This window comes from Enhydra lutris, unplaced genomic scaffold, assembly GCF_002288905.1.
Source record: "Enhydra lutris kenyoni isolate GAN:26980312 unplaced genomic scaffold, ASM228890v2 scaffoldscaffold38, whole genome shotgun sequence".
In the NCBI taxonomy this organism is placed as follows: domain Eukaryota; kingdom Metazoa; phylum Chordata; class Mammalia; order Carnivora; family Mustelidae; genus Enhydra; species Enhydra lutris.
This window is the reverse complement of record NW_019154122.1, coordinates 12,351,544-12,363,929: the sequence shown is the minus strand read 5'-3', so window position 1 is coordinate 12,363,929 and position 12,386 is coordinate 12,351,544. Positions and strand designations below refer to the sequence as shown.

General features: G+C 57.5%; 1 protein-coding gene across 1 annotated transcript in view; it reads left to right on the top strand.

The window, feature by feature from the left end:
* Positions 1 to 11,880, top strand: part of LOC111154865 (peroxisomal biogenesis factor 14) — a 138,249-nt gene extending 126,369 nt beyond the window's left edge. Inside the window, exons 5-9 of the mRNA XM_022514799.1 lie at positions 555 to 640; positions 3,578 to 3,680; positions 4,830 to 4,927; positions 8,638 to 8,729; positions 10,607 to 11,880. Coding sequence (XP_022370507.1) covers positions 555 to 640; positions 3,578 to 3,680; positions 4,830 to 4,927; positions 8,638 to 8,729; positions 10,607 to 11,054 — 827 coding nt within the window. The 3' untranslated portion in view covers positions 11,055 to 11,880. The remainder of the gene's footprint in view (positions 1 to 554; positions 641 to 3,577; positions 3,681 to 4,829; positions 4,928 to 8,637; positions 8,730 to 10,606) is intronic.
* Positions 11,881 to 12,386: the final 506 nt, after the last annotated feature.

Sequence of the window (12,386 nt, the reverse complement as noted above, 5' to 3'; positions counted from 1 at the left end):
GCTGCATGGTTCAGGGTGGCGCAGGCCAGGGCACCGGGGTCTCGTCACCCCACGCCCCTGGGCCTGCAGCACTGTCGGGCACACAGCTGACGCTTCGTGAAGTCTTGAACACACAGATGGTTCTGTCTCTTCCTTGTCCCTCCCCTCTGCTCAGGTGGCTCTTAGCTCATCCCTGTCTGCACTGGGGTGTGGGAACGCGTATTTATGCACACCCAAGTGTGTTTGTGTCAGCCTCACAGGACCCTTTGTTCCCGGAGAGTGGAGACCATGTCCTAGGTCTGCAGATCGCCTCTGCCACCTGACTGCCGCCCTGGGACTTGGCTCCCGGCTACCCACCTCCACCCAGCAGATGTGCGGTTGAGGCGGGTTGTTCCGAGAGCCTGGACCGAAGAAGGGGCCGCGGCCAGGCCGCTGTTCCCACTGGCACGTGCTGTGTCCTACAGTTGCGTGTCGCAGTTGCTGATCCTTCGAGATGAAGAGATGGTGCACGTGCCCTCCCCTGCCCGGGAAGGACGCGTGCACTTCTCCTGACGTGCCTTTTCTCCCAACCTCAGGCCCCGTCGGGTCCCGATGGAGAGACTACGGTGCCTTGGCTATCATCACGGCAGGCATCACGTTCGGCTTTCACCAGCTCTACAAGGTACGTCCGCCCTTCCCTGTGCCCCCCACCCCAGCATTCAGCCCCACTCCCCGCCCCGTCCCGAGGTTGATCTGTGTCGAGGTGCCCAGCCCTGGAGCGCGATGGCAGGAGAGCGGCTGTCCGGGGGCAGAGTACGCATGAGCACATTTTCTGCGGGCGGCGTCTGGTTCCATCTCCGTCCCCTGCCACCACCTGGGCAGGTGCCTTGACGACTTCACACCCTGCTCATCTGCTACACTGGGCATCTCTCCTCAGAGTCCCCACTGTGCAGAGTGACCGTGGGGCCTGTCTATCAGCAGGCCGTGTCGGGTACTTAGAACAGTGCCCAGCATACGCTGAGTAGTCAGAATGTTTTTTATAGACAGAATGACAAGGTTGTTGAGAGCAGGGGCAGTGGAGCCCAGTGGCTGTGTTGCATCCGGGCTCTGCCACTTAGCAGGAGCTCAGTGGTCTCATATGTAAAATGGGGACAGCTGTATCTACCTCACAAGGCTGTGGTGAAGCTCCTTTGCAAAGTCTATGTGCCCGGCACACAGGAACCACTCTCTATGCTGTTCCCAGGATCTTATTTATGGGCTCTGGTTTTGTCTTCTACGTATTGTGTTGGCATCCATGTAAATCTAGGATTTTCCCCCCAGACTTCATAGTCAACCCTCAGAATCCCAGACTATGTTGCTTCCAGCAGAACTGCAGGCATGAAATGAACACGTGCTTCCTTGATATCAAATACTAACCAGATACGAACTACCAGATACTAACTTTGACTAGCAGCAGGCAGGTCTTTTCTGGAGGATACAGAGCCAGGATAGGTCCCGGAGATAAAAGGCAAAACAGTGGCCAGAGGACTTGCTCTCTGCTGTTCCTGGAGAGAAGGCCTCCTTCCTCCCGACGCCGCCTGCAGCTCCCGCCTTAGAATCTGAATGGACGCCCAGCCTCGCTGCTGTCACTTTCAGCATGTGAGACATGTTTCGACTCCGGGATTCTTAATTTTTGACTTCTGCAAAAGCTAGTGACAGGGTTGTTGCAGAGTATACTTTTTTCAGTGGAATGTCTATTCTTGGAATTGGAAATTTCCATGTCAAAAATCCAGAAGCAAAATGTTATAGGTCCCGGGACTTCTCCCCTTGATTCGATGCCCTTCCCTTACCCTGTGTGCTGAAAGCCTATTTCCACTCGCTGTGTACAGTCACTAAGAAGAGTAAAATTCTAAGCCACAATTCTCAAAATAATGTCCCAGCTCTACTAAGCGGTACCTAATGATCACGTGGCCGCCCTCGGACAGCCTGTGGTCTGCTGGAGGCAGCATAGTCCCTGTCGCAGCGAAGAAGACATATCTTCAGTTTTCCCCACGAAGCTCTGATCTTTATTCTTTGCCTTAAAAAATGAAAGAGACATTGAAAGAACCGGGGCCGTGGTGATGAGAATTTTTTTAGTTTCTTTAAATTAAAAAAAAAAAAAGAGGTATGAGGCGTCACCTTGTTTTGTAACCGTGTAACGATTTAGGCTAGGGGAGCGTGTGCTCTTTCCTTTGACTTTTTTGATCTCAGAGGTTTTCGCGTGTTACATGTGTAAGAATCCCTGACTTATCCTCGGGAAACTCTCAGCCTGGAAAGTAAGGCTGCATTTGGTGAGTTTCCGCTCAGTTGTGGGTAATAACTCACATAGTGGTTGAAAAGCACTTTGCAAAATAGAAAATGCTTCTGTGTGTTTGCTAAATAATGATCCGCACTCCGGAGTCGCTCCTGAAGGGAGTCTCCCGCAGACACCTAGAGAGAGAGCCCTCCTTCTCCTTCCCTAGTACGGAACCCTTAATGGAGAAGTCGCTGCCTTTTTTCCCCATCTAGGCCCCAAATGGAGTAGGAAGCCAAGTGCTTTGGTCCCACCTGCCAGTTACCCCACCTGCCGGCCCGTGCTGCCTCCAGTGCCTGCTCCCCCCGACCCATTAAAGCCAGAGACTTGAGCTCACGCTTCCGAAACAAGAGGCATCAAATACAGAGCTTCTGGGGTGTGATGCCCATGTTCTGTCACCCAGCCCTCCCAGCGGCCGCCCTGCTACCGACCTTTCCCCCTTCCCATCTTGAAGCAGGCAGCCAGTTACCAGCGACGCCCCACTTGCCTTCTTCCGGAATGTTCCAAGACCCGCATCCTCGCCTGGGCTTCCCAAATTCTGGGCCGCCTTGTTTGGTTGCCCTGTGGCATCTGCTTCCTTCTCCCCAGGGTCAGTTTCTTCAGGTTCTGCCCATTCCTGTGCCTTCTGGCCTTGTGTCTGGAAGAATTTTACTGCATCTGACTCTGACCCGAAGTACGCTGGTTCCGAGGGTTCAGAGGACTCAAGGCTTAGTTTAGAAATAACTGAGGTGTGACCTCCTTCGCTGGCCTCAGAATACCGTGCATTGTTCCCTCGTAAAAGGACCAAAGGCCCAGAAATCTGCTGTGGATTTTCATCTAATTTCTTGAATAATTTTTTTGTTTGTTTTATTTTGCTCATTTGTCTCTGAATGGTGGATCATTCACTTGGGTCAAAATGTTTAAAGGATCAGAAAAGTGTGCAGTCGAAAGCGTCCCTCCTGCTGTTGCCCGGAGGCCACCAGGGGTGTCACTGTCTTGTATCACCTTCTACGTTTTTATCTTACAGCTTTCAAAGCAGAATCTTAAATATTTTTTGTTACAGAAATATACGTAGCATCATGGAGGTAATTAAATAAAAGGGCCCAGAATAGACTGACTTGACTTTAACTTGTCCCTACTTCCTGGTCCTCGTCCTTATGCAGAATCTTAATCAGCCTCGTAACTTTCAAGCGTCTCATTTACGGTGTTTGCGTCGGGTTTCCGAAGCCCAGAGGTGACAGAGAGAAGTGGGTGGGCAGAATTTGCGAGGTGGCTGGAGAATGACCCCCTGCGTGCGCCCGCTGCTCATGCCCGCCCTGCTCCTTCTAGAGATACCTGCTCCCTCTCATCACGGGTGGCCGAGAGGACAGGAAGCACCTGGAAAGGATGGAGGCGAGTCTCTCGGAGCTGAGTGGCAGCGTGGCACAGACAGGTAAAGATTAATGACTCCATCAAGTCGCCCCTCCGAGCCTCCGCGAGCAGCCCCTTCTCTGCCCCGCCCCTCCCCCTCCGTCTCCACTTTATGTGGTGACTTCATTTATCTGCTCTGAGAATCTGTTCACATTTGCAAATGAAGCCGCCGTCATTTCGGTTTAATTTGAAATTGCTTGTTTACTGTCGGCGCGGCCTCAATTAATTATGTTTTTACGGAAAGGCTCCCAACCTCAGAATATTAATAAGGGGAATAAAATGACAGCCTTTCTAAGGGCTGTAAAGTTCATTTTTAATTTCTGCTTCTGTGAGGTTTTCAGGGGGGTTTTCGGCGGTTTTTCCCCCTTCCCTCTAAGAATCCAGCTCGGGGTCAAGAAAGGCTGTAATTACTGCGGCTCCGAGGACCCCAGCCACCTCCTCTGTCATCGACTCCACGGGGCTGGCGTTCATTACCCGGTGCCCCAGCGATGGCCCAGATTAGCTGGGACCTGTCGCACCAGAGGTGGCTTTTCCTCTTTATAAACTTGTTTACTAGATGGAGGTTCTGAAACTAAAAACTCCCGCAAGCCCCAGAGCCACTGTCCCAGGCAGGAGGAGCCTGTCCCCGCCGGACTGCGTTCGCAGAGCCCTCAGAAACGCTGTGGTGTGTCGGCCCCCAGGGGCCCATGGCTCCTATGGGGTCCGCTGACACCATGATCGGGGGTGGTGGGGGGCACCTGCAGCCTCGGGACTGGAGGTGGAGGGCAGGGCTGTCGCCTTGAACCGCTCCCATGGTCGCGGACCTGAGATGCGTTTCTGCCAGCATGGGAGAGTCCGCACGTCCCACCAGGACGCGGTGAGGGGCTGCGATGAGGGAGCATGGAAGTTGGCGGAGCCGAGCAAATCATAAGCACGTGTAATTGGAGGGGAGAGGTTTCGGACGGATATACTGTTGACCACGGACAAGTGCATAATGGAAAGATGGAGTGGGAATGCTAGAGGTTAGATACAGTGCAGGTAGATGGCCCAGAGCGCAGATAAATTACATGCATTGCGGGGTGGGGGGGGGTGTCTGCAGATCAATGAGATGCGGCAGCTCTAGGTGTGTGGACAGAGAGAGAAGAATCCATGTGTATCATTTAACAGAGATGCGACTGCTTTCTCCTCCCAGTGACTCAGTTGCAGATGACTTTAGCGTCCGTCCAGGAGTTGCTGATTCAGCAGCAGCAGAAGGTCCAGGAGCTCGCGCATGAGCTGGCTGCAGCCAAGGTACTCGTCCGGTCCCTGACCCTCTCCGGATCTGGGTCTGCCCTGCTCGGGGCTCGGCCCAGGGCTTTTGTGCCCGGTTCACTGCATCCCGTGGGGGCCGACTCTGTCTTTTCTCATGCCCGGTACACGGCAGGGGCCCACACCGTCCTCTGCGGAGAATGGAGGCAGTCACCCTTTGTGTCCCCTCCTAGCAGCGGGGGGGAAGCAGCTCTTTGCCTGTGGCCCTCCCGCGGGAGCACACACCCAAGCTCTGGACATGGTTGGGGTAGACACAGGATGGTCTCCACAAGCATGTTAGGTCACAGAGAAGTAGGGGGAGTGTGCCAGGTGCCCGGTGAAGTCTGCTACAATGGGCAGATTCTCTGCACCCAGCTCTCTTGAGTCACGTGAAATCAGGTGACCCCCAAAGGCGCACCAGCTGGGATCGCCCGGGGCAGTTTCCATGCCTCACTGCCCACATCTGAGTAGTCTCAGCAGTATGAGAGCCTAGGATCAGACCGCCTGGGTTGAAATCTGCGTCTGCCACGGGCTAGCTGTGTGAGCACGGGAAAGTTCCTTAACCTTCCTGAGTCTTCATTTCCTCACCTATAAAATGAAGCTGTAATGGCACCACCTTCATTGTCTGTGGCCACAGCAGGGCCTGGCTCCTGTCAGCAGCCAGCCTGGGTCTGTGGGTGCGTGATGGGTCATTCCCGGGGCACTGTCTTGGACAGACCCAGTCCAAGAGACACTGGTCCAGGGGCTCCAGGACGTCCTCTGTGCTCCCCACTCCCTCCTCTTCCCCATGCTGCTTTCTGGTTGCTTCCACGCATAGCCCATACAGTCAAGGAACCTCCTCTGAGTGGCTCTCCCAGGAGAAGCCCCACCCAGCACAGTACCACAGGGGAGCCCGCACTCAAATCTTTTGCATTTGTGAAGCCAAGTGAAACAGGAATCTTTCCATTTCTGATGGAATCCGGGGTGCTTCCTATGAAGAGGGCCCCCAAGAATCCCCTTCAAGTGCGTTGCCTGCACTTCTTCCTCAGATGGCTGTGGTTGCCCGTGGCCACCTCTAGCCACCTTGTGTGCTCCCCATGGGCGGGCAGCCCGTAAAGCAGCCGGGAAGGCTGGGGTATGGCCCCCACCCTGCTCTCTATTATCTTTGGGAGCGGTGGCCTGCCAATGGCCAGAAGCCATTCCGGAAATTGGCAAACTGTTTGCAGACCTTAAGCATTAAGATTAAGACCACATGTTGCATTTTAAGGGGGTGGGGGGCAAGATGGTGCTTGGAGGCTGAGAGCCGGCTCTCTGAGTTTCTCGTGCTTGCTTCCCTGACGGTGCCCCCCGCGCCCTGCCTGTCCTCAGCCCCCTTTCATCCTCTCCTGTACTGAAGCGGGGCTCACTGGTGTGGTGTCTGAACCAAACGCATGAAGACTTCGGTTACCCCATAAACCAGCGACTCAGAGCTGTGTTTTCTCAGCTGTAATGTAAGTTTTTATATCTGGTTTCCGAACTCCTACTGCAGCACTGTAAAAAATTAAAAAGAAGAGCGTTAAGTAATTAAAAAACCTACATAAAACTGAAGGCTGAGAGTTTTCTACAACTGTTTTTGAAAGAGACTGGCTGAAAAGCCCCAGATGTCAGATTTTATTTCTAAATCCTGGCATCTGGCACCATATGCGTTTGGAAATTTGAGTCCTTTGTAGGCCGGTGAGTGGAAATTGCTCCCTTGTTAATGGGGTGCTATGGCTTTCAAGGTCTCGGAGAAGCCGGAACGGTGGCTCCTGGGTCTGCGCTGTCGGGTGGTCTGGAGTAAGGGCCCCGAGGGGATGTGTGTGCGGGCGACTGGTGTTTGCGGGGGGCTGTGTGCGCTCCCTCCCAGACCTCCGGCCCCTCTGCAGGGCTTCTCTCGTAGAGGAGTGCTTGCCTGAGCGGGGCCCCTACCCCAGGTCAGAGGCCCCCCCGCCCCCGCCAGGCTGGTGGGAACAGCTGGGGTCCCTCCCCTCTGCCAGTCTGGGCCTCCCTGCATTCTCCTGAACTTACAGTTCCGGTTTCTGGGTCAGGCCAGGGTAGAGGCATCAGGGAAGCTGGGTCTTGCACGACTCATCCCTGCACCTCCAGGCTGGCGGATGAGCCCACACACCTGGGCCCATCACACCTGGAATTGCCCATAAACACTTCATGGGCCACGTGGCCACCAGCAACTGCCATTTGGGGGACCACTGTTGGGACTTTCCTCTTCTCCGTCTAACCCAACAAGATTTGCCGAAGAAAGGTGTGGTTCTCTGAGGTTTATTTGGAAAATGGTCAAGGATGGTATTTGTCCAAGGGGTTGTGGCTGTTTATCCCGCAGGCCCTCTTCAGGGAGGGAATTGGCGTTAGGTCCTGGGACAGCTTCTTTGTCTGCTGAGCCTTCAGGATCATCCCAAAGTGGAAGCTGTGGACGGGTGGTGTGGCCCACGCATTTTGGAACTTTGCAGATAGCAGGGTACAGCCTGGGGGCCTGACCTTGCTGCAGCAGGAACCGCGGGCTGCCCGGCAGCGTGGGAAGGTGCTTCCGAGGTGAAGCCTGCCTTCTGGCCTGCTTGGGGCTGGAGCTGGGGGCCGGGCCGGGCAGGTGCTCAGCGGTCTCCCCGGCCCTCCAGCACGGGCGGCACCTCAGGGATACTGCGGGTCTGGTTCCAGATCTCTACAGTAAAGCCAGTGTTGCAATGAAGTGAGTCAGATTACTTTTTTGGTTTCCCAGTGCGTATGAAAGTTATGTTTACATTATAGTCTATTGAGGGTGTAATAGCATTATACCCCCAAAACGTGCATACCTTTTAATTTAAAAATACTTTATTGCTAAAAATTGCTAACCGTCAATTGAGCTTTCAGTGAGTTACATGCACTGATCATAGAGCACTATAGCAAACACAACCATAATGAAAAAGTTTGAAATACTGCGAGAATTGCCGAAACGTGACCCAGACACACAAAGTGAGCAGATGGTGTTGGGAAAATGGTGCCGACAGAATTGCTCGACGCAGGGCTGCCCACAAACCTTCACTTGGTAAAAACACACCAGTACCTGCAGAGCACTGCGAAACGAGGTGGGCTGTCCGGCGTGGGTTGTGGCGGCCGCCGGTCTCGGCCCCGGGGTTCCCTCCTGTGTGTGCTGGGACTGTCTCTGCAGGGAGGGCGGCTCCGGGGTAGCAGCCCGTGTGGAGCTCGAATTCACTTAGTTGATTAGTTTAGTTTTAATGGGACATTTCAAACACAGGTGGAAATGGAAGGCCGCAGAGCGGACAGCGTGCTGCTGGCACACCGTGGGGCATGGTCTCGGCCCCCCGGCCCGGAGCCCCTAGCTCGCTTGGTGGCACACACCAGACAGGGGATCACTTTCTCCTGCAGACACTTCCGTCTGCAGCTCTTGGGGATGAGGGCCCTTGTGTTGCCGTTGTTTTACACAGTCCGAATACCGTTGTTACGGATCTAAGCACGCGTCACAATTACCAGCATCGTCAGATGCCCAGACAGAGGGTGCCATCCCTGGAACAGAGAGACCCAGTGGCAGAACCTTCCCAAGGGGTCTCCATTCTGTGTCCAGGACATAGCAGGCCCTGAGTGTTGCACTCACGCCCTGGGTCCTCTAGAAGCGGCAGCCCCTCCTGCCACCCGGGCGTCTGAGCCCCGTGGGGCAGGGGGGAGGTGCCACTCTGATACTTGTTCTCCCATGTTTTGACTTTCAGGCCACCACATCTACCAACTGGATCCTGGAGTCTCAGAATATCAATGAGCTCAAGTCGGAAATTAACTCGTTGAAAGGGCTGCTTTTAAATCGGTAGGAGGAGAGCGGGTGTGGGCTGTGGAGCCGGTGCTCCGGGGGCCCGGCCAGCTGTCATGGGAAGGGGCGCGTCTCCCCGAGGGGCCCTGGTCCATCCAGTGCCTGATGGAGCTGGGCGACTCAGGCATTGAGTTTGGGAATCTTCGGAGCTTCTGCCTTCCCTCCTTGGGAGGCCCCCTCCCTCCCCACTCCATGGGGGACGGTGTACAGTGCTCCCAAGTTCTCGAGCACAACAGTTCCTCGGCCCTGTCAAGACCCGCTCAGGGATACCTGGAACCAAAATGCAGGACCTGGGACGAAGGAGAACATCCCTGTCGTGAAACAGGGCCTCCAGGCAGGGACACCACCTCTTCCTCCGCCCTGAGCCCCAGCACAGGCCGCTCGGGGACAGTTTGGCCCCAGAGAAGTTTTTCGCCAAAGGGCCAGGGAGTCCTTGGTTGGAAGGATTCTAGATTCGAGGCGGGGACAGAAACAGTGCCAGCCACCCCCTCCCCTAGCTCCTTTGGTCTCCTTCTGCTGTCCCTCTGCGGTGCTGGCACCTTCCATGAGCCCCCACAGGGGAGGCTGTATGACCAGTTCTGCCCTGAGTGGAGGGTGACCCACTTGGCCTGGTTTTAAAACCGCAAGCCCTGTGTCCCAGGAGCCACTCCGTCCTGGGATGGGTACTGGGACAGTGGGTCACCTCACCTGAGGGGCAGTGAGGGCGCTTCAGGTGGCCTTGCCTGCATTCTCAGTTCTCCGGGGCTTCATGGGGACTCCGTGAGGTGGTCCAAAGGCGCCAGGTGGCCCTTCACTTGGGGTCAAAGGTGGGGGCTGCGGGGTCTTGTGGCCCCAACTAGGGGATCCAGTCCTCCAAGGCACCTACTTATAGGCCCCCTCGAAGGGAAAGAATGCGGCCCTAAGAGAGGTGTGTCATGAGAAGTCCTTTGTTTCTGAACCTCGGAGATAGGAGCCTTGGAGGTCAGAGGGACAGAGTGTGGGCCTTTGGGGAATGTCGGAGCCAGAGAAAGCTCGAAGCGCATCTAGGCCGCGATCACTCTGTGCTCTCCGTGCTGTGGGATCCGAGGGGAAGAGCTGTTCTGGGACCAGCACTGGTGGACAGTGTGCCCGGGGGAGAGCAGGCTTTTGTCCTCTTGGCTCAGGCAGAGATGGGCCCGTGTGCCCTAGACCATCGCCAAGTGGACCTGACCTCCCAGGTCCCTTGTGGAATCGGCTTTGGGCCGGCTGGCTGCAGGCTTCGGGAGCAGGGCCCAGGGCTCAGGGTGGGGAAGAGGGAGCAGAGAAGTGACTTCCCTGTCCAGTGTGGAGCTCAGAGGTTTTCTAGCAAAGTGCACCAGTATTACCCTTCTGGTTGGGAGGTTTCTGACCCCACGGCCGGTGGCCAGGTTGGTCTTCCCACTTCCGGCCAGGCCTTGGCCAAGGTAGATGGAGTCGAGGCCACGTGGCTTGGGTTACCGCTTCTCTGGCTCAGTCTCAGCACCCTGCTGGCTCCCCGTCCTCACCACCGCTGCTCCAGGGCCGAAGGGCCAGCGGGGAGCGGGCTTCGGTGGGGGCAGCCCCTGGGGCCAGCTGGCCAGTCAGTCCCTGCTAGGGAAGGTGGGCCCAATCCCATCAGGGAGGGCCTGAGAGGGACCGAGAGCGGGGCCGCGGCGGCACAGGCCTCCCCTGGCTTCCACCGCAGCTGCTTCAGCCTCCTGCTGGTCAAGAGGCCTTCTTTCGGGGAAGCCAGCAGGGAGGGAGGTGAGGGGCTGAGCTCCATCCTGTCCCCTGCTCAGCGGCCCTGGGGTAGCACTGTGCCCAGGGGCTGGGGGCTGGGGCTCTGCTCAGGGCCCCAGGGTCCTGGCACCAGCCCTGCTTCTCGTCCCCTCTGTCAGGAGGCAGTTCCCGCCGTCGCCCTCAGCTCCGAAGATCCCATCTTGGCAGATCCCGGTCAAGACCCCGTCACCCTCCAGCCCCGCGGCTGCCAACCACCACAGCAGCAGTGACATCTCGCCTGTCAGCAACGAGTCCACGTCGTCCTCGCCCGTGAAGGAGGGCCACAGCCCCGAGGGCTCCACGGCCACCTACCACCTGCTGGGCCCCCAGGAGGAGGGCCAGGGCGTGGTGGACGTCAAGAGCCAGGTGCGGATGGAGGTACAGGGTGAGGAGGAGAAGAGAGAGGACGAGGAGGATGAGGAGGATGAGGACGTGAGCCACGTGGACGAGGAGGACTGCCTCGGGGTGCAGAGGGAGGACCGCCGGGGCGGGGACGGGCAGATCAACGAGCAGGTAGAGAAGCTGCGCCGGCCGGAGGGCGCCAGCAACGAGAACGAGCGGGACTAGGCCCCGGGGGTGGTCCCCCGCCAGAGGGACGCTGGGGCCTGGCTCCTTCTCCGGCTCTGGGAGGGCGGCCTCGACCCGTGTCCGGGCACAGCCGTTGCAGCCTCCGTGGGGCCTGAGCCCTGTGCGTGGGGTCGCGTTTCCGTGCGGCCAGCTGCCCCTCACCCGAATGCAAGCCCCAGCCCGCCACTTCCTCGGCTCAGCCCCAGCCCCATGGGCCTGTGACCTCATGCTCATGCCCGGCGGGGGGCGCCGAGCGCTCTGGGCTCCAGCCCCGCTGAGCCCCGGCTCCCGGACAGAGGTCTTGGCCAGGGTGTACCTGCGGGCATCTCAGCTAACCGAACACCGTGCATGACCAGAGGTAGCTGAATTACCTGGCTCCGGGTCCCCGTGGGGGCAGGGCTGCCCTGATGTGTCTGCTGTCCTGCCGCCCTCTTGTCCTGCCATGGCTCCTTGATCTGCCTCACAAGGGGCAGGGGGCCGTCCTGTCATGTCTCCGGAAGCCACAGCCCCGTGCTCTTCTCTCTCGGCCGGGGCCCCAGGGCCCCCACAGCCAGGTCTCGTCCAGGTGATGCTGCCCCACGCACTGCCCCGGCCCCACCGTGCCCCGTCATCCTTCCAGACGAATGAGATCATACCGCACTTCTTGCGCTGTGGCCCAGCTAACCCCGTGGCGGGACGTGGTTTGCTCCCCACGTAGGAGCCGGGCGCCAGGGCCTCCCTCTCCGCCCTTCCCACCCAGAAACACATGTTCATTTGTGTGATCAGGTAGAGGTTTCAGAATACAAGATGCTACTGTATATAATTGTAATAAATACGAGTTGTCACTATTTAATTCCTGCCTGTGGCTCCCTGTCTGTCGTGGTACCCTGTGCCCGGTGGCACTGGGGCTGTGCCAGGTGCGCCCTGGGGTGAGGGGGCGGCTGGGGGGCCAGGCCTGGGCAGCCCTGCCCTTGGGGCCAACGGGTGGCTGTCCCCTCCCCGAGGCGGGTTTTGTGAGCTGCGCGCTGCCTGCTGGAGTGTGGTCCTCGGTGCCGAAGGGCGACATCCTGATGCAGGAGGAGAAGGGACCTCATGTTACTGTATATAGACCTGGTGTGGAGTGTGATGAGCTCTCCTTCCTTAAATGGATGCATGTGCTCCCAGGAGAGCGCGTGTCTCGCTCTGTCTTCCTCCCCCGTCTCCCGCTCTCCCTCCCTGTCTCCCGTTAACCTTCACTCAGCGCTCAGCTGCGCCCGGAAAAACAGTGCGCGACCCTCCTTCCGAGGAGCCCCCGCTCCCTCAAGCCCCCACCCGTGCTGTGGCCAGGCGTGGGGACAGAGGGGATGGCTACCT